This window comes from Stigmatopora argus, chromosome 20, assembly GCF_051989625.1.
Source record: "Stigmatopora argus isolate UIUO_Sarg chromosome 20, RoL_Sarg_1.0, whole genome shotgun sequence".
Lineage (NCBI taxonomy): Eukaryota > Metazoa > Chordata > Actinopteri > Syngnathiformes > Syngnathidae > Stigmatopora > Stigmatopora argus.
This window is the reverse complement of record NC_135406.1, coordinates 7,831,552-7,853,359: the sequence shown is the minus strand read 5'-3', so window position 1 is coordinate 7,853,359 and position 21,808 is coordinate 7,831,552. Positions and strand designations below refer to the sequence as shown.

Below are 21,808 nucleotides of genomic sequence, written 5' to 3'. Positions count from 1 at the left end.
GACTGATGTTAATTATATTTTTCCATGAATACTTATTAAATAATTCCAAGTTGTCTGTTAGCTTCCTTTCGTTGCTTTTCCCCCTGGTTGCACTGCTTCCAGATGTGTGTTTTCATATTGAAGCATTTAACCAATCGCATTTCAGCCATTATTTGTTGCCAGATAAGATCTGCTTCAAAGCCTGCACAATCAGTTCTTGCGGGCTCTGCTGCATTAAACTAGACTGTTGCTTTTAACCAATCAGATTTCGAGTTGGCAACCCCACAATGATTTTTCATAGGCGTTAGCATTTTGCTGGCAGGGACATGTCATTGCTTTCACAAACTATGATTGGCTAGTAGGCGGGCCAAAGCAGGACCGAGGCAGCCGAGATCGCAAACTCCACCCACTATGGCCGACAGAAGCAAAAACAAATATATTCTGTTTGCTAACAAAGCTATTTTCTAGACGGACTTTTTCAGGAAAAAATGGACATCATTAAGAAAGGGCGGTCAACTCCGAAGCTAGCAAGCCTGTTACAGCCGGGAAAATGGTGTGTGGGGCACTTTCAGCGCGCTAACTTAGCTCAAGCAAATAGTATATTGTTGTGTTGATTTAATGCCATTTTCAAAACGGACTATGGCGGAAATATGACAGGACAGGCTCGACTTTCATCATTAGCTTCGATGGCGATAGGAAAGAAGGAAGGAAGAAAGGAGGATGGATATTGTGTAAAAAGGATTTTTGGTGAGTAAAATTACAAATATGGCTATATTCCTAAATAATATTTCAATTGTGGGCCAAGTTCTGATATCTGAAAAGCTCCAGTGTTTGTATATAAGCTCCAGTGTTTGTATTTAATCACAAAATGCTGCTAGGAAGTGGATTTTACCCCAGTTTAATTTTTGGCGTTTCACCATTGACGTCCATCGCTGTCTTTTCCCGGGAAAAATCACCCCCCTGGCCTGGTTGTAATGTCTCAAAAGCTCCAGTATTTGTATTCAGTCAATAAATGCTGCTAGGAAGTGGATTTTACCTAATTTTAGTGCATTTTTTGTCATTTCATGTATGGACGTATCGACGTTCATCGCTGTCTTTTTTACCGGGGAAATGATACTCTGGGCCCGGTTCTGATGTCTAAAAAGCTCCAGTATTTGTATTCAGTCAATAAATGCTGCTAGGAAGTGGATTTTACCTAATTTTAGTGCATTTCTTGTCATTTCACGTATGGACGTATCGACGTTCATCGCTGTCTTTTTTACTGGGGAAATGATACTCTGGGCCCGGTTCTGATGTCTAAAAAGCTCCAGTATTTGTATTTAATCAATAAATGCTGTTTTCGGCTGGATTTTACCCCATTTTTGTGCATTAATTTATTGATTATTTTTATGTGTCGCAGCTGTAGCTGCAGTAGAGGTTTTATAGCCATAAAATAGTTTTTGATGGTTGGATTGATACGTTGAAGGCGCTACCAGAAAATGCACCGCCCGCCACTGGAATAAGTACATCCCTAGAGATATTTAGTTAACACATGACATGACACAAAGCACTCCAAATTTGAATAACATATAATCTTTATTAGTATACACATTCACCATTACATAACATATATTAGTACTGGTCAGAATCATTTTTATTGTTAACACACTTGCACATACAGCTTTACAAAAAATGACATCCACAATTCCATCTATTGTATCTATTGGAAGACTTAACATATACTTTCATTTAGTTTCAACTAATTTCAACACAATTAAGTACGAATGTGAAAGGTGAGTTCCCTAATTGACACATACAAATTCGACTTCCTTTTTTGAACATGCCAATGATGGCTGATAAGAAACATAAGCCACCACCTTTTGAAAATATATTGTAAATGACTATTTAGGAATAGAAATGATTAGAGCTAATACTATTGTGTCCTTCATTCTGTGTACTTTAGTACTTTGAGTTAACAATACAAGACCATTGCAAAAACTAATATATCATAATAAAAGCAAGCCCGGACCAAAGATGAATGTGAATGAATTGCTATTTAGTGAGTTATTTTATCACCTAAAAAAAATCAAACTAATAGAGTAATATTCAAATGAAATGGATCACTAACAACCAATGAACATTTCACTAACATTAATCATATTTCAAATATTTTCTCCAGAGAAAGTCAACCTGTTTACTCTGAAAATAAGTTTAACAGGCATGATGAAGGATTTTCTAAAAAGGCAATATCCAACTCCACTCCTTAAAAGCCATACGCACATTTGGCCCAAATAAACATCATTGAATTCGTCAAAACAAAAGCCTGCTTGGGACTTCAACTTATTTGACTTATAAGTTATTTATTGAGTTATTAGATTTTTAAAGCTTGTTTTAGGACCTGACCCCCCTCTCTCTGGGTGGAGACACACTCAGTTAACCACTGGACCATTTGACTCTTGGAGATTGTCCACTCACTGGTCATACTTGGTCTCTCCGTCTTAACTGCAAACCCACAAAAAAAATGACATTGTCACATCAACAAACAGTTTTGATCATATACACTTACAATTGCTATTTAGATTGAAAAATACTTTACAACTATTTTGATGTTTCCAAATATAAATCTACACTGTGTTACTAATAATGGGGGAATAAAAACATTAGTAGAGAGAACCTTACTAGACATGGTCATTTCTTTTCAAGAAATTCTTACTATTGACACACTGTCGGCACTGTAATGAAACCGTGTTGGTCGCTCATTAGTGAACCCTGCAGTAGTTATAAAATCATTGCTGGTGAAATAAATCATTTTTTTAAAATTCCAAACGGAGTTGATAAGTAAAATAGATCAAATTCGAGTTAATTTTTTTAACTTATGTCCACATTTTGTTAACTGTTAAATCATATGAAATCAAAGTGATTTCGTTTTGCGTCACACGATCAAAATGATTCCACACTGGGGAAAACTTAGAACGAGTTGTTCCTTTGATAAATATATCATAATTACGCAAAAGCCCATCCAACAGACATACGACACTTTGATACAGTTTATTTCTTTATACTAAACACTTTGGCCAAACGATACATTTCCTGTACCGGTCACGTGATTCACTACTGTCGATCGTCCCATCACCATCAGCAAAACCCTTTTTAGCTTAGCCTAGCAGCTACCAAAGGAACAAGTCCGGGTCACTAGTGTCGATCGTCCCATCACTATCAGCAAAACCCCTTTTAGCTTAGCCTAGCAGCTACCAAAGGAACAAGTCCGGGTCGTCCAAGAACTGGTTGGACCTTTGCGCACTACTTTAGCTGAGCCTAGAGGCTATCAAAGGAACAAGTCGTCGAATGCTTGTTTGTGCGTTAGCTTAGTTAAGCTAGCAGCTATCAAAGAAACAAGTCACCGAAGAACTCGTTGGAGCTTTCCATGCTAATTTAGCTTAGCCTAGCTAGCAGCTATTAAAGGAAAAAGTCGTCGAAGAGCGTGTTTATGCTTTATCTTAGCTTATCTTAGCTAGCATCTATCAAATAAACAAGACCTCAAGTCGTTGAAGAACCCGTTAAAGCTTTGTGCCCTACTTTAGCTTAGCTTATTTGAGCTAGCAGCTATCAACAAAGGCGCCGCCATCATCAGAATCCACGCGTGGAAATGCCTGCAGGAACGAAACGGCCAAAGTTCCAGGAGGAACTTTTTGACCTCAAAGGATATAGACAAGAAGGTGGGTTGACTTTTTATTTCCATTAATTCACTCAATGTTTAATGGAAAAATACCTTTAAGGCTTAAAGGTATTCTATTGACGTAAAATTATTTTAGCATTCGTACTTTTTCACGGATTCGCACTAGCGCCGTTCGAAGAAAGACGTAATAAATGCTATTTCTATTTTAATGTGACCACTCTAGGACGGAAAGAATGAGTCTCAACGTGTTTATCCTTTAACAACGGCAGCAAACAGTAGCTTTCCTTTTATTGTATCCACAGTGTATTTTTCTTTATCACGCAATGCGCGAGCGCCCCCAAAGGCGTTCAACAGTTCCTGCTACTCGCCCTCCATTTTTGGCTTGAGTAATATAACAACGAGAGCAGCGTTCAAACAAAGGTGTCAAAATTGCGGCACGAGGGCCAAATCTCCGTGGTGCGGCCTGCAGAGTACTTCATTTTTAATGTTAAAATTCAAATGTAATTATAAATAAATGTAATATGTACTCTTACCAACTATTTTTTCTAGAAAAAAACTAACATTTTTATTTAAAAAATCTAATATTGAGTTGTTTTGTTTTAATAAAAATATAATATAAAAATAAAAAAATGTAAACATAAGTGATTTAAACCATTTTGCTTTTTTAATTTAATTTAAATTTATTTTTCTCTCTATGAAAAACTACAAAAAAAGGAAATATTTGATGGTTTCTTTAAATAAATATATCCCCAAAATAATGACAGACTAGCTTGAATAAAAGACAGTGGTGTGCCGTCAAGGCCTTCTCTGCTGGCCTAAGAAATATCTGAATCATATATTATATTTTTTCAATACTTATTAAATAATTCCAAATTGTCTTTTAGCTTCCTTTCATTGCTGTCCCCCTGGTTGCACTGCTTCCAGATGTGTGTTTTCATATTGAAGCATTTAACCAATCACATTTCAGCCATTATTTGTTGCCAGGGTCAGAAATCTGCCTCAAGGCCTTCACAATCAATTCTGCAGGCTTTGCTCTGCTGCATTAAACAAGCGTCGATAAGACTGTTGCTTTAATCAATGAGAATTCGATTTGGTGACACCAAGGCCTTCTCGCAGGCATAGGGATACGTCATCGCTTTCACCAACTATGATTGGCTAGTGATAGAGTAGGCAGGCAGGCCAAAGCCAGAGTGAGCCAGCCAGAGCTCACAAACTCAACCCACAATGGCCGACGGAGGAAAACAAACGGATTTGGTTGCAGATTTGCTGATAAAGCCATTTTCCAGATGGACTTTTCCAGAAAAAAATGGAAATCATTAAGAAAGGGTTGCCAACTCCGAAGTTAGCAAGCCTGTTACAACCAAGAAAAGGGTTTGTCCGCCACTTTCAGTTCGCTAACTACGAGCGCAACCCCTGGCTCACCAAGGCACTGCCGGACACTTACAAGCAACGGTGTGCTTGTAGCATCTGTGTTCGCATCCCCTCGAATGGCGCCTATGATAGAGTTGCTACCGGGGATGCTGTTGCGAGCCAGTGCCCCCGATGTTCTTATGAGCAGCCAACGAGCAGAGTCTTTTATCAGCGATGGTACCGCTGCTCATGGGAGCTTCGGGGGCGCTGGCTAGCGGCTCATTTTAGCTTGTAGCATCTGTGTTTGCATCCCCTCGAACGGCGCCCATGATAGATTTGCTATCGGGGATGCTGTTGCGAGCCAGTGCCCCCGATGTTCTTAAAAGCAGCCAACAAGCAGAGTCTTTTATCAGCGATCGCCCCGCTGCTCATGGAAGCTTCGGGGGCGCTGGCTAGCGGCTCCTTTTAGCTTGTAGCATCTGTGTTCGCATCCCCTCGAACGGCGCCAATGATAGAGTTGCTACCGGGGATGCTGTTGCGAGCACGAGTATACTTCATTACCCAGAAAGCCCTCTTTTCCCCGCGCATGCGCGTTGTGCGTTTCCTGGTCTGAATAGCTCATCCGGTGCTCGTAAATATTGTTATACACCAGGGGTCCCCAAACTTTTTCCTGTGAGGGCCACATAACCTTTCCCTTCTCTGATGGGGGGCCGGTGTCAGTTTGTAACAGAAAAAGTGTGACGATCGTAGGGGAGCTTAAAAAAAAAATTGTTTTCCAGAAAGCCACACATAACCAAATAACTCTTTTTTTCTTTACAGAAAAAAAGTCAGGAAACAAATAACACTATTAATGAAATAAATAATAACTAAATAACCCTCTCTGAGTTATTCACAGAAAAAACAGGAAATAAATAACACTATTTATGAAATAAATAATAACTAAATAACTCTCTCTGGGTTCTTCATAGAAAAAAAAGCCATGGAACATTAACTTTCTGTTGTGCCATGCACAATCTTCTCCCTTTGCTCTGAAGTTTATGCACGACACCACAACCGTCATTACAGAATCCCGCGTCAACATTTTGCAGCACAGTGCTTGGTGGTGAATTTGGCAGTGGACTCGTAGCGGGGCGGTGAGACCCCTTTTTTCCAACTCCCGGTTCATGCGTCCCATTATTAGACCGCGAGTTTCGGCCACCATGCTAGGAGCCCCGTCAGTCGTGATGCTAGCTAGCTTTGACCAGTCCAGGTCCAACTTCTCTATGGTTTGGCACACTTTGTCAAAACTATCCTCTCCCGTTGTAGTCCCTTTGAGACTTTGGAGGGCTGCCAGATCCTCGCATATCTCAAAGTTTGCGCTAACTCCACAAATAAAAATGAGCAGTTGCGCTGTGTCTTGCACGTCCGTGCTTTCATCCAGTGCTAATGAAAAAAAGTCAAATTATTTCGTCTTCTGCTGCAGCTGGGCATCTACATTACTCCCAATTTCTTCAACGCGTCTGGTGATTGTACTCGCCGACAGACTTACGGCATTAAATGGATCTTTCTTCTCGGGACACACCTCCTCCGCGACAGCAACCATACATTTCTTAACAAACTCTCCGTCAGTGAAAGGCTTACCGCTGCTTGCTATCAGTTTAGCAACTGGAAAGCTGGCCCGAACAGATGCCTGGTTCAGCTGAGCTTGGCGTACAAATGTATTCTGCTGAGATAGTAGTTCACTTTTTCGCTTTGAGTTTGTCTGCTCGTATTTGGCCTTGCAAGCTATCATACTTGTCTTTGTGACGGGATTCATAGTGTCAGCGAAGATTGTACAGACACTCCTCAACTTACGAATGCAATTGGTTCCGAGCGATTGTTCATAAGTTGAATTTGTTTGTAAGTTGATTTAGTGCTATATTTTGTATTATAATTTATGTTTAAGGCCTATATAAGTATATTGAAGGTTTATATAAGTGCATTTGAATGTTTAAGGCTTGTATAAGTAACACGCATTGGTTTGTACTGAAAAAAAAAACATTTAATAAAATGGAGAGAATATGTACAGTACTGTAGAGAGAGAGATAGATTTATGTATTAGAAACTGGCCAAAAGAAGCGACCTAATGACGATTGCACAGTTTTCTTCTTTTTTTCATCATAAATGATGCAGTAGCACTGTATGGCATCATTCAATTGATTTGCAAACTTTGTGCAACGTTCAATATTTGGGTCCTGCTGCTCGATCTTTCTGTTTATAAATGGTACTGAATGTGCAACGCTCACCACTTTCTGACGCGCATCAAGCTTCGTTATTATTGCCACTCGTTTCAAATGAAATGGCTTGCCTCTTCCTTGCAAATCCCTTAATAGAAGCCTTTAGCTTTTTACCAACCATATTCAATATTGGATGCATGAGATATTTAATGATTCAAATGAAAAAGGTTCTTTGCACACTGGAGATACATTCACGCACTTCCGCATTGCAACGAAGAAGGTAGATGCTGGGTGAGCTGAGCTCTCACAGCGCCAGGCGTCGGTATTAGCGGCGGAAAGAAGTACTACTCCGAAAAAGACGCGAAATACAAAATTGGACTTGCGAACATTTTTGGACTTAAACGCAATTTGCAGACATGTTCGTATGTACCGTTGTTCGTAAGTTGAATGTTCGTAAGTAGGGGAGCGTCTGTATTCTTTGAATACCGCCACCGTCTCTTGACAGATGAGACAAACAGCCTTTTCTTTGCATTGAACAAAAAAAATAATCGTTTGTCCACTCCAGGTTAAATACCCTGCATTCTGAATCATTTTTTCTCTTACCTAACTTTTTCGCCATTATTCCGTTCTCTCTTTGACAGGGCGGGGCCTAGGATTTTTTTTTGGGGAAAAAAAAAAAATCTGGAATTTTTTTTTTCCAAATTGGAAATAAATCCGATAGCATCTCTGGTATTGTTCAGAGGGCCGGGCCAAATGTGCTGACGGACCGTATCCGGCCCGCGGGCCGTAGTTTGGTGACCCCTGTTATACACGAAAGATATGCAAAAAAATGCCATGCCCACCTGGCTTGGTCGCATCACGAAATTTTGACCGCATCACGGGCGAATTATTCGATCAAAATGTCCCCCGTAAGACGAGCATTTTGTATGATGAGCGGTCGTATGACGAGGTACCACTGTATATGCCATGGATGATTTTACAGGGAAATCTCCCACTGATCTCCTTGACTTCCTTCAGCAGAAAAATCTGAGTGAGAGCATGGGGCGGCTGTACACAGTGGGTTTGACAGTGACCATCCCCGTGTCCACTGCTTCTGTCGAACGGACATTTTCAGCCCTAAATAGAATCAAAACTTATGCCAGAAATACAACAGGTCAGACTCGACTGTCAGCATTAGCTTTGATGGGGGGGGTTTGGACGAATTAATTTGTTTTTAGTTCATTTCAATGGGAAACGTTCACTCGAATTACGAGAAGATCGACATACGAGCTCAGTCCCGAAACGAATTAGGCTCGTATGTAGAGGTACCACTGTACTGCATTGTGACAAAATGAATGTATGGCGCCCTCTCCCGTCTGGTTTCATTTCTGTGAACAAGAAATGCAGTCATTTAATAATTGGAAATGGTTAATCATTTATCTTTGTGTCTTTGCAGGTTTCAGAAATGATCTTGGTGCTGAAGGGCAGGAGTCTGTTGACCTTGAAGGGGAAGTTGAGCTCCCCCAAATCAAAGAGGAGGAGCCAGAGTTCCCTCAACAACAAATGGTAGACGAGCAACTTCCAATCAAAAGGGGGGAAGATCATTTCACCTGGTCACTTGGTGAGTTCGTGAAGAGGGAAGATGTTCTGGGCGTGGCCAGCGGAGGGGCGGAGCCTGCAAACACCACAACATGGCCCCTAATTAAAGAGGAGGAGCCAGAGTTCCCTCAACAACAAATGGGAGACGACCAACTTCCAATCAAAAAGGAGGAAGATCATTTCACCTGGTCACCAGGTGAGACCGTGAAAAGGGATTGTCTGGGCGTGACCAGCAAAGGGGAGGAGCCTGCAAATGCCTCAGCAAGGCCCCAAATTAAAGAGGAGGAGGCAGAGTTCTCTCAACAGTGCAAAAGAGAAGAGCAACCTCCAATCAAAAACGAGGAATGTGTCAAATGGTCAACTGGTGAGCCTTTCAAGAGTAAAGATGATCTGGACGTGGCTCACCAGAGATGTCCTCAGATGTTTCCTTTAGTAGGATTAGTCTTCAACCGTCGTGAATCCAGGCGCTCCGCCGAAAATCCTGCCCATAAAAGGGTTTTAGACGCCGTGGCCATGGTCTTCTCCAGAGATGTCGACCAAGCGCCCGGACTCCTCCAGTATGTTGACTCCCAGGCTCGAAGGACCAAAATGATAGGTTCACCAATAGGTATTCCCAAATTCACCTTTCAACAAAAGAGGCATCTGACTCATATCCGTATTTCTTGCAAGAGAGAATCGATCCACACGCGTCTCCGGTCAAGATCATTCTGCCCACTCGATGTCTCTTGCTAATTTATTCATGAGATTTAACAACATGCATCACAGAAGTCTAAACATTTTTAGAGTCTCATAACAATTTACAGTCCTCCGATTCTTCCCAACAGAGTTTTGATGTGAAACCATCTTGAGAAGCCAACGCTTCCCAAAACAATCCACAGTTCCCAAGAGCGCTTGTTGTGAACCATTTTCAGAAGCCGATGGTTCCCCAAACAATCCACAGTTCTCCAAATCTTCCCAAGAGCGCTTGTTGTGAACCGTCATGAGAAGCTGATGCTTCCCAAAACAAATCAGTTCTCTTGATGCGAACCATAGTCATTACTTTTGCAAGAGATGTATTAAAATGCATTTTATTTATGTCAATAACTCTAAAATTAAAGCAAAGCGTTCTTCATTGCAAGCACATATATAATGAATAATATTCACACACATCTATAATAATGATTAATATTCCTAATAAGCAAAGCGTTCTTTGTTGCAAGCATTTTTATAATAATGTTTAATATCCAAAATAAAGCAAAGCGTTCTTCATTGCAAGCACATTTATAATATTGATAACCCCAACAGTATCCTTATCAGAAACAATGTATTTTTCGTTATTGCGCAAAGAGCGAGCGCCCCCCAGAGGCATTGAAGAGTCATTCCTGATACTCGCCCTCAATTTTTGGCTGCATGCTTGAGGAACACTTACTTACATGCTGTAAATTGAAAATGTAAAAACTGAAGATGCAGATGCACTAAACAACAACCAGAGCAGCGTTCAAACAAAGGTTTCAAATTTGCGGCCTGAGGGCCAAATCTGGCCCGCTCTGACTCCGTGGTGCGGCCTGCTGTAATTATAAATAAATTGAATATGTACTCTTTTACCCACTATTTTTCCCAAAAAATGAGTTTTTGTTTTGTTTTAATAAAAATATAATAGAAAAATGTTAAAATAAATGATTTAAACCATTTTGCTTTTTAAATTTAATTTTAATTTATTTTTCTCTATGAAAAACTACAAAAAAGGAAATATTTAATGGTTTCTTTAAATAAAAATCCCCCAAATAAGCTAGTTAGCTACTGAATAAATGATAATGCTTTTTTAATGCCTCCCCTTTGGTGAAAGCATTGTAACTGAATTAAAATCTTAAACATAAAACAATGTTTTCAATTAAAAGGCTCCAAAAAAGATTTGGGCAAATTTTAAGGGCCTACAATCAACGGTGAAGATACTTTACACCCCACTAGTCCGTTTCTTTGTAAAAAATACACCCAAAAAATAGTTTTAAACACATTTGGCTGTTGACGAGAATACAACAGTGGTAAGTACAGTGGTATCTCGACATACGAGCCCCCCACCATTCGAGCATTTCGAGATACGAGTAAAATTTCCAGCAAATAATTATCTCTAGATACGAGACAAATTTTGAGATACGAGAAAGCCAGGTGGCCAAGACATGAGAGGCTGTTTCTGATCTTAACGCACTGAACTCTTTTTTGCCACATCTCTTTCGTGCATAACAAATATCTACGAGCACTGGGTGGAGCGTTGCATTTTTTCAGTGTTTTTTCCCATCACTCAGCGCAAAAAGCGTAGCGATCGCTAGCACGAGTAGTATATATTACTTCTCGTTGACAAGTGGTCGTACGTTATCCTATTGTGAGGACATTTGTGTGCATCATTTTGGGAATATTTTGAAGGGAAGACAAAAGTAAACAACCCTTGATGCGCCAACCCGGCCGGGAGAAAGTTTAGTGTAAGGTTCGATTAAACTTATTTTTGAGTGTGTCTGCATCGTAATCCAGTCCATTTAAATTTGTTTATGTTATATTACGATTCACCGGTGCAAAAAGTCTCCCCCGCATAACCCGCCCCCCTTTATGTCCCTCTCTCTCTCTACCCTACGCAAAATCCGTCAAATTTTAGTTCTATAAAACACATTTTAGTAATATTAAACCACTAGTTATGTGTTACTTTGTTAACAGATGGCAAATTAGAAGAAAAAAATTTTTTTTTCCCAATCCAATATCCTGTTTTTGGTGTTTTTTCAGAGGGTTGGAACAAATTAATTTGTTTTTAGTTCATTTCAATGGAAAACGTTCGTTCGAATTACGAGAATATCGAAATACGAGCTCGGTCCCGGAACGAATTAAGCTCGTATCTCGAGGTACCACTGTACAATATTTTGCATGTGTGAAGACGTTATTGGTCCAAAAAGTTTGTAGTAAAGCCTTTTCTCAAAATGAACTACTTAAAAGGCCACACAAGAACACCCACTGGTGAAAATCAATTTTCTTGCTCAATTTGTTAGTCAAACATTTACAATGAAGGGAAGTTTAAAATACACACAAGAACCCACACTGGTGAAAAACATTTTCATGCTCAATTTGTGGTCAATATTTTCCGCATCAGCAATATTTAAAATCTCACACAAGAATCCATACTGGTGAAAAACCATTTACCTGCTCATAAAATTATGCGATTAAAAACATTACATTACTTATTTTTGCATCACTCGAACCGGAAGCTGTTTGGTGACATTAGGTCAGCGTGAAAAATTAGATTTTGGAATAATTTTGGAGGTTTATGTGATGAATAACAATAAATGAAAAGTATAAAATATTTTAAATAATCAACATAAATTGAATGTCACCACTATTTTGTCTTTAAATTGTGTACCGGATGACTGGATCAAACCTAAAACGTGACTTTTCTGGCATGTATTATTGCAAAATGATCAACCATGTTGTGATAATAAACTTGTAAAAGTAAGAAAAATTTTTTTGCCCATTTTTGGCTACATGTAGTGATACATATAATTTTTTTGTCTTTGCAGGCTTCAGGGAAAATCTAGGTCCTAATGGGCAAGAGTTTGTTGGCCTTAAAGAGCTCCCCCAAATCAAAGAGGAGGAGCCAGGGTTCCCTCAACAACAAATGAGAGAAGAGCAACTTCCAATCCAAAAGGAGGAAGATGATGTCACCTGGTCACCTGGTGAGGCCTTGACTAGGCAAGATGATCGGGGCGAGGCCAGTGGAGGGGCGGAGCCTGCAAGCACCTCATCATGGCCCCAAATTAAAGAGGAGGAGCCAGAGTTCTCTCAACAGTGCAAAAGAGAAGAGCAACATCCATTCAAAAATGAGGAATGTGTCAAATGGTCAACTGGTGAGCCTTTCAAGAGTGAAGATGATCTGGGCATGGCCAGTGGCGGAGCGGAGCCTCTGAACGGCAGCTCAATGGAAGGATGGCGAGCAGAAAATTTAATTGCTCCTTTATCAGATGGCAACGACTTGCTTTTTGACGATGATGATGTTGAAGGTGTTAAGAAAAATCCCAGTGGCGACAAACTCTGCAAATGCTTTCAGTGTGGGAAAACTTTTGGGGAAAAGTCTTCTTTGAAAACACATATGAGGAGCCACACTGGGGAGAAACCCTTATCATGTACAGTTTGTGGTAAAACATTTACACACAAGGGAAAATTTAAAATGCACAGAAGAACACACACTGCTGAAAAACCATTTTCGTGTTCAGTTTGTGGTCAGACATTTACACGGAAGGAAAACTTAAAAACCCACACAGGAACCCACACGGGTGAAAAGCCATTTTCGTGTTCAGTTTGTGGTCAAAGATTCACACGGAAGGGAGACTTAATTAGTCATGCAAGAACCCACACAGGTGAAAAACCATTTTCGTGTTCAGTTTGTGGTCAAAGATTCACACGGAAGGGAGACTTAATTAGTCATGCAAGAACCCACACTGGTGAAAAACCATTTTCATGTTCAGTTTGTGGTCAAAGATTCACACGGAAGGGACACTTAATTAGTCATGCAAGAACACACACTGGTGAAAAACCATTTTCGTGTTCAGTTTGCGGTAAAGCCTTTTCTCAAAATGAATCCTTAAAAATCCACATAAGAACCCACACTGGTGAAAAACCATTTTCGTGTTCAGTTTGCGGTAAAGCCTTTTCTCGAAAGCATGATTTACAAATACACACAAGAACCCACACTGGTGAAAAGCCATTTTTGTGTTCAGTTTGTGGTCGACGATTCTTACACAAGAAAAGCTTAAAAACCCACACAAGATCCCACATTGGTGAAAAACCATTTTCATGTTCAGTTTGTGGTCAAAGATTCACACGGAAGGGACACTTAATTAGTCATGCAAGAACACACACTGGTGAAAAACCATTTTCGTGTTCAGTTTGCGGTAAAGCCTTTTCTCAAAATGAATCCTTAAAAATCCACATAAGAACCCACACTGGTGAAAAACCATTTTCGTGTTCAGTTTGCGGTAAAGCCTTTTCTCGAAAGCATGATTTACAAATACACACAAGAACCCACACTGGTGAAAAGCCATTTTTGTGTTCAGTTTGTGGTCGACGATTCTTACACAAGAAAAGCTTAAAAACCCACACAAGATCCCACATTGGTGAAAAACCATTTTCGTGCTCATTTTGTAGTCAAACATTCACATATAAGGTAAACTTAAAAACCCACACAAGAACCCACACGGGTGAAAAGCCATTTTCGTGTTCAGTTTGTGGTCAAAGATTCACACAGAAGGGACACTTAATTAGTCATGCAAGAACACACACTGGTGAAAAACCATTTTCGTGTTCAGTTTGTGGTCAGACCTTTGCAAAGAAGGATAAATTAAATATTCACACAAGAACCCACACTGGTGAAAAACCATTTTCATGCTCAGTTTGTGGTCAAGGATTCACAGACAAGGGAAACTTAAAAACCCACACAAGAACCCACACAGGTGAAAAGCCATTTTCGTGTTCAGATTGTGGTCAAAGATTCACACAAAAGGGACCCTTAATTAGTCATGCAAGAACCCACACTGGTGAAAAACCATTTTCGTGTTCACTTTGTGATCAAACATTCACACGGAAGGATTACTTAATTAGTCATGCAAGAACACACACAGTTTAAAAGTCATTCTCGTGTGCAGTTTGCGGTAAAACATTTACAGATAAGGGAACGATAAAAACCCACATAAGAACCCACACTGGTGAAAAAACAATTTTCTGCTCAGTTTGTGGTCGAACATTTTCCCAAAGGAGAAGCTTAGAACACTTATTAACCCACACAGGAGAACAATGTTTTCCTGCTCAGTCTGTGGCCACAGATTCGCTACAACAGCCTAATTAAAAAGCTACACAATTCAAAAACCTTTTCCAGGTGCAGTTAATGTTCCAACATTTTGACAGAAGGGAACCTGAAAAGAAGACTTGACAACCCGCAGTGGCGAAAAGCCCTTTCTTTGCTCAATTTTTGGTTCAACACGTTGGTTAAAAATACTTAATAATACATAATACTAAGTTTGTTGCCAAGGATTTATTCATAAGACTTAAAAGACACAAATGTGTGTGTGTATGTTATCTATTAATTGGCGAAAATGATGAGAATCTCTCGTGTCATTTTTGAATCATGTTGATAAAATTAGTCTGCTGTGAATTTGTGTCTGTTTGAAAAAGAGAAAAACAAGTCAAATGTTGTTTTATTTCATTTAATCTTCAGAATTTTCTATTAGCTTTGTAAACTACATTCTTTTCCTTTTTTAACTATAAGAACTTACTTTGGGTTCATTTTGGAGTATTTTTCCATTTTATATTTATCCAAACGGATTTGATCTGTATGTAAATAGACCTGGCAGTTGGTATATGAAGTCAAATTTGAATTGTTTTTTATTTTATTTTAATGTTGAACAAATGGATAATACTCAATATTCTTATGTATAATCATTAGTATGAAAAAAATATTGATGGCTTGAAACTTATCGTTGTGATTGTACATTGCTTTCACCTGTGGTCGCCTCCCCTGTGTGTCACCCACCTGTTTTCCATGTCTCGTTAACCCATGGCTTACTGCTTCCTGTGGCTTTTTATTCATTTTAATTTTTGGGGGGTGTAATTTTTGATTTTTGGCTCATGTTTTCAGTTTGCTCTTTGTGTTTTGAATTAATACTCTTTATGTATACCGTAATGATTGTATTGACTCACTACGAGTGATGGGTTTGTGAGCATCACTTGTCGTTTCCATATAGTGACCCACTGCTTCGCAGAATACTGACACGATATGTATATACAGTGGTACCTCGTCATACGACCGTTCGTCATACGGAATGCTCGTCTTACGGGGGAAATTTCGATCGAATAATTCGCCCGTGATGCGGTAAAAATTTCATGATGCGACCAAGCCAGGTCGCCATGGCATTTTTTTGTTTTTGCATCTCTTTCGTGTAAAAAATATGTCTACGAGCACTGGTGGGCGGACTTTGCATTTCCATACCCGTTTTCCCCCCACTTGGTCTACATTTACATACCAGGTAAACAATACGTATTACAATGGATCGGCAAAGTTTTGCTAAGAAAAGGCGACCGTTGACAATGGACATGAAACGCGAAATAATTGAAAAACATGAGCGTGGGGTACGTGTTACCGAGCTCGCTCGGCAATACGAGAGGAATACGTCAACCATATCCTCCATCCTGAAGCAGAGGGACGCAATTAAGGAGAAGAGGCCGACCAAAGGACTATCTATCATTTCCCACCGGCGCAGTGACATTCACGACGAGATGGAGAACCTTCTTTTATTGTGGATAAAAGATAAACAATTAGCAGGAGATAGCCTGGCCGAGTCTACCATTTGTGAAAAAGCCAGCCGAATTTACATAGATTTGATATCAACGAAAGGAGAGCCTTCAACAACTTCACAAACATTTAAAGCGAGTCATGGCTGGTTCGAAAAATTTAAAAAACGATCTGGAATACACTCTGTAATCCGACACGGAGAAGCGGCGAGTTGCAATTCGAAAGCTGCGGTGGAATTTATTAAGACATTTGCCTTGATTATCGCCCAGGAAAATTACACCCCCCAGCAAGTTTTCAACTGCGATGAAACTGGTCTTTTTTGGAAAAAAATGCCCAGGCGGACAGGATTTAATCGACCTACAGGAGCGTGAACATTTGTTGCCGGAACTTAGTCGCGAGGAGGCGGTGGAAGAGGCGGCTACAAAAGATATCAAAAACATGATCGCGAAGTGGCAAGAGGTTTCGGATTTTATTGAAAAGACTCACCCTGACAAACTGGCAAGTGGTCGCGCATCATCGTATTATGATGACATTTGTATTCGACATTATCGAAATATTTTGAAGGGTAGACAAAAACAAAACAACGCTTGATGCGTTTGTTTTGAAGACTTCGGCGGAGCGGCCAGGTGGTGTCAACCCGTAGAACTAAGTAAGGTAAAAAAGATTACAACTAATTTAGAATTTAGTTTTGTTTGAAGTTACATTAAAGGTTGAGTGTCTGTTTTTTTAGTTATCCAAGTTAATTTAAATTTGTTTGTTCGTTTAAGAGTGCAATGTTGCCGTGGAGAAAGTCACCCCGAACAGTCCCCCCCCCCCCCCGCCTCCGTGTGTGTTGTTCTCTCCCCTCCGCGAAATGTGTCTAATTTTACTCCTATTAAACACATTATTACTATCAAACCACTCGTTATTTATTACTTTGTTAATAGATGGTGAATTATAAGAAATAAAACATGTTTTCCAATCCAATATCCTGTTTTTGGTGTTTTCTTCAGATAGTTGTAACGAATTAATTTGTTTCCCATTCATTTCAATGGGAAACGTTCGTTCGAGTTACGAGAACCTCGTCATACGAGCTCAGTTCCGGAACGGATTAAGCTCGTATCTCGAGGTACCACTGTATATTAATCCTTGTGAACAGGGGGGAGATGGTGGTTCAATTCTATTTAAAAATATACATTTATTCATTTGTTTCTGAATGTGAATGTAACTATTGCAGGGAACAAGAGATATGTTTATGCCAGGCTGGAGAGGTGGTTTTTAAACTCCTGTGAAGAATCCAGATTGGTTTTCCTTTTGTGTTTTTTCCCTTTTTTTGTATTAAGTTATCCAATCCAATATACAACCATACGTACATACATATATCTATATATGTACAACAAAGCAAAAGCACAAAGTACAAAGCAAATCAAAGTAAATGGGATCATTAAGAATCACCAAATCAGATCATTAAGACAGAAAAGCAGCAAAAACACAAAACGAGCAAGAGTGGACGGAGCTACCGCCGCCGGCTGCCACTTGAACGGCGCCATCTTGGTTGCGGTAGCTAAAACGGATACAGACTCAAAAAGACGTTGTAAAGTTGGACAAAAACTGGAACCACACACAGGAAGTCTTCCACAAGATGGGGAACTTCTGCAGACTGTGACCGAGGTAGAGAATATGCAGAGTCACTCTTCCAAGTTTATCCGCACAGTTCCTCAGTAGTCTGGAGCTGAAGACAACAGTAGTGGGGTAGAACTCCTCAAATCTGTTTCCGGCCTGGTAAGCGCCGACAGCTCTTCCATCTTATCCCATGATGGAATGGTTGGTCAGAAGCGTTGCTTCTTCTCCCGGCACTTTTGCCCAGCTCCGAATTTCCTGCGGTATTGAGGTGTTGCTCCTTCTGCTGCGTATTGTAACAGCTAGTCCCATGTGTATGACAGCATAGGCATGGTTGAATGGTTCCCAAAAAAGAAGTAGCCGAAAGAAGCCAGGCTCACAGAACAAAGAAAGTTGTAAAAACATTAATGTAAAAAATATAAAGTACAAAGTAAAGTAAAGACGAATGTATTAAGAAATATTCAAATGTAATTTAAAAAAAGATAGAAGGGCTGTAAAACACGAAAAACATAAGAATATACAGAGCTACTGTCACTGGCTTCCGCGTGACGACGCTATCTTGGGGAAAAAAAATGTATGCTGAATGAAGTCAATGTGGCGCTTTGCTTTCATTTTACAGCAAAAAGAGTGGCACCTCGACGCTGAGCAGGCATTTAAACAAGCTGGACTGGCAAAAATGATGATCGTCAATCGATTTATTATATCAAATGTGAATGTTTATACAGTCTTGTTTAACTTAGATTTTGTAACAAAAGAAAGGCTTTAATTTGTTAATTTAAATCACCCCTCATCCTCATGAATAATATATGAAATTTCAGATTCACTTCTGTCGTTTCAATCATTAAACTTAGGAACTTCAAGAGTTAGTATATGTATTTGGACAAATAGAGGGGTTTGCATCTCTCATGGAGATACTGCAATACCAGGATGATGCGTGTAGTGGAAGGATCAAGCTCCTATTCCATCACCTAGTCCCAAATATCAATTTAATATATGGTCCCCATTTAGGAGACATAACAGATATTAAACGGATAAGAACAGATACTACACTTGATCTTAGTCAAAAGGCCGAGAAGCGATATTCCTTAAACAGGTGCGAAGGACGACTTCATTCCAGATAATTCAACCTAAAGTAGTGGAAACACACGTCGGATGTCAATAGTAACATACATTTACATATACAACAAACTACAATGACACACGTTTAGTGTGATAACAGGGGAACTCATCTCATCCCATTTTCTGAACCGCTTTATCCCCATTAGGGTTTGCAGGGGGTGCTGGAGCCAATCCCAGCTGTCTCCGGGCCAGAGGCGGGGAACACCCTGAATCGGTGGCCAGCTGATCGCAGGGCACAAGGAGACGGACAACCATGCACTCTCACACCCATACCTAGGGGCAATTTAGTGTCCAATCAGCCTTCCAGTCATGTTTTTGGAATGTGGGAGGAAACCGGAGTACCCGGAGGAAACCCACACAGGCCCAGGGAGAACATGCAAACTCCACACAGGTGGACGTTACCTGGATTTGAACTCAGGACCCTGGAGCTGTGAAGCTGACGGGCCGCCCTCAAGCTTCCATTCATATGCAATATTTTTCCATCGGAAAACTCGCTTACAACTTCGCTGCACTTGTCATAAAGCGGATTGGACAAGATTGATTTTGTTCTTCCTTTTTCAGACCAACCTGCACAACCCCCCTGGTGGAATTATAATTGTCATAAAAAGGAATTATTAACATTTAGGCATAACGGAATTAGATTGTGTGCAAATATATTATAAAAGGGAGAATTATTTCATATTATACATTTGCCTGCAACGAAGAATTTGCTTTGCTTTACCATTAAACTTACTTTGCTATATTTGCTTAAAGTAAAACGATGTATAAATGCTTTGCTCCTGATAACCTAAGTTAGACTAAACAAAGAGAAGCCAAACGCCTTGGACTGCTTGGAGTGGACTAAACAAAGATGATCCAGAACACCTTGAACTGCACCTACATCCACCACAGACACCCATAAGACTTCCAGACCTTCATTTGTCACCTCAACGGGAGATTCTTGGCTCCGACTTCCATCGCAGCAAACCCCAAATCTGGCCTTTTGTTGAAATCTTTCGATTCCAAAAGGGGGACTGAAGGGTGCATTTGAAACGTAAGAAAGTTCAGTACCATAAAAACACGTACACCGTGCATCACCATCAGCAAGACTGCTGATAACCACAGCGTCAGCGGCTCCCCAGCTGTCTACAGGGTTGTGTCAGCATGAAGATAACCCTGAGCCTCCCATAGATAAACTCTCTTCTTCCCATCTGGACCCTCAATGAGATAGAAGCCATTATTTGTATCGCATTGACAGTCACATAGCGCTATGTTTATTAAACTCGACGAGTTGTTGTCACATTTCTGCCGGTTGCCATTAATTAGCTCTTAAACCATTTGGACAAACATGCAAGTGATTAACCCTAAGGCAGGGGTCGGGAACCTTTTTGACAGAGAGAGCCATAAATAATTCATATTTTCTAATGTTATTTCTTGAGATCCATTCTCAGAATTGAAAAGTAAAAATACAAGAAGTTTTTTTTTGTCATTTCACCACTTTTAAAGTACAAAAAGTCTCTGAATTCTTTTGACAACATTGTTATGCTGTTGCTAATAAATCAGTCTGAATGAGATCATGCATCCAGAAGAGTAATAAAACACAAAATTATGATTAAAGTGGTGGTAGAGGTAGTATCAACGCCACAGTGACGCTCATATTAGTGCGTTCGGGACTCAGCTCTCTCACCAGTGATTTCCATATTTTACCTCACAGGTTAGTGGAGAGCCATATGCACCCATGGAAAGAGCCACATATGGCTCCCGAGCCATAGGTTCCCTACCCCTGCCCTAAGGTAATGTGGCCGAGCGGTCCAAGGCGCTGGATTTAGGCCCCAGTCTCTCAGGAGGTGTGGGTTCAAATCCCATCACTGCCAACAGTACATGATTATTGTTCTTTCACCAATTTTGTTATACGCAGCTGTGTATGATGACAATAAAGGCTTTTGATTTGACTTTTTGAACAACCAACAGACTTTTACTCTTCAGGCGGTATGGAAGATGAATGAATGATCGTGCAAATTCCTGCTCTACTTGTGAAAAATTCAGGTTACGAAACATCTTCTGGAACCAATTATATTTTCTTAAGTAGATGTAACACTGCATTGGTTTATCATGGTATTAAATTCCTTTATCTTAGATCCATCTAGTGGATGTATAGCACAACCACCACTACTACTACTACTACTACCACCACCACTACTACTACTACTACCACCACTACTACTACTACTACTACCACTACTACTACTACTACTACCACTACTACTACTACTACTACTACCACTACCACTACTACTACCATTACTACTACTACTACTACTACTACTACTACTACTACCACTACTACTACTACTACTACCACTACTACTAATACTACTACCACTACTACTACTAATACTACTACCACTACTACTACCAGTACTACTACTGCTACTACCACTTCTACTACTACTACTACCACTACTACTACTAATACTACTACTACTACCACTACTACTACTACTACTACTGCGCCTTAATGTGCATAATATATAAAACCAATTTTAATAAAAGCCATTCTTTGAAGGTGCGGCTTTTATGTTGATATTAGTACACATACACGACACCCTCTGATCTCGCCGCCAGGTGGTCACGTGGTTCACGCCGGCCCAGATAGTTCCAAACACAACCAGCCCTACAGTGTATTTCTAAAGGGACGGAGAGCAACAATTGCCACATTTCATGGTAAAAACACCTGACTTTGTTAAATGAAGTAGTGATAAAGTACCATGTAATATGTCAATTGAATGATCAATTAACACTTGATTATAAACCCACTGCTTAGTTCATGAATGTTTTAACTTATATTACTCTGAAGATGAGATTTTTCTGTAAACAGGTTCCAGATGTTTGCTTCCCATTTTTAACTTTGTATTTTAAAAAAAAATCTATTTGGTATTCAGATTTTCAAAGCATCATTTTGTTAGAGATTATAAAAATATGATTTGTAGAGAAGTGCTATTTTGTTCTAGTTGTATTTTGAGTTGTGCCTTTGTTCAGACCTTTTTTGTTTTG

At 39.8% G+C, this 21,808-nt stretch overlaps 1 protein-coding gene, 1 long non-coding RNA gene and 2 other non-coding genes across 5 annotated transcripts; 2 read left to right on the top strand and 2 right to left on the bottom strand.

Moving 5' to 3' along the window:
• Window positions 1-1,535: 1,535 nt before the first annotated feature.
• LOC144066010 (uncharacterized) lies at window positions 1,536-3,880 on the bottom strand. Its single transcript, XR_013297372.1, has 2 exons — window positions 3,780-3,880; window positions 1,536-2,460 (listed from the first exon to the last, which is right to left on the bottom strand). It is a non-coding gene; the product is annotated as an uncharacterized LOC144066010 (long non-coding RNA).
• On the top strand, window positions 2,537-20,056 carry LOC144065971 (uncharacterized). 2 transcript variants are annotated; one of them, XM_077589228.1, is made up of 3 exons: window positions 2,537-3,674; window positions 8,615-8,953; window positions 12,294-20,056. In XM_077589228.1, the coding sequence occupies exons 1-3, from the start codon at window positions 3,605-3,607 to the stop codon at window positions 14,393-14,395; spliced, it is 2,511 nt and encodes an 836-aa protein (XP_077445354.1). In that variant the 5' UTR covers window positions 2,537-3,604; the 3' UTR covers window positions 14,396-20,056. The 2 variants fall into 2 exon arrangements, with proteins under 2 accessions (XP_077445354.1, XP_077445353.1); XM_077589227.1 differs by having other exon boundaries at window positions 8,615-9,364.
• On the bottom strand, window positions 18,546-18,736 carry LOC144066382 (U2 spliceosomal RNA). Its single transcript, XR_013297555.1, has one exon. It is a non-coding gene; the product is annotated as a U2 spliceosomal RNA (small nuclear RNA).
• Window positions 20,057-20,546: 490 nt separating the features above from the next.
• trnal-uag (transfer RNA leucine (anticodon UAG)) lies at window positions 20,547-20,628 on the top strand. The gene has a single exon. It is a non-coding gene; the product is annotated as a tRNA-Leu (tRNA).
• Window positions 20,629-21,808: the final 1,180 nt, after the last annotated feature.

Coding starts and splice junctions, on each gene's coding strand:
- LOC144065971 (XM_077589227.1), top strand. CDS start 3,605: ATGCCTGCAGGAACGAAACGGCCAAAGTTCCAGGAGGAACTTTTTGAC. Junction 3,675..8,614: donor CAAAGGATATAGACAAGAAG/GTGGGTTGACTT, acceptor GTGTCTTTGCAG/GTTTCAGAAATGATCTTGGT. Junction 9,365..12,293: donor AATGATAGGTTCACCAATAG/GTATTCCCAAAT, acceptor TTGTCTTTGCAG/GCTTCAGGGAAAATCTAGGT.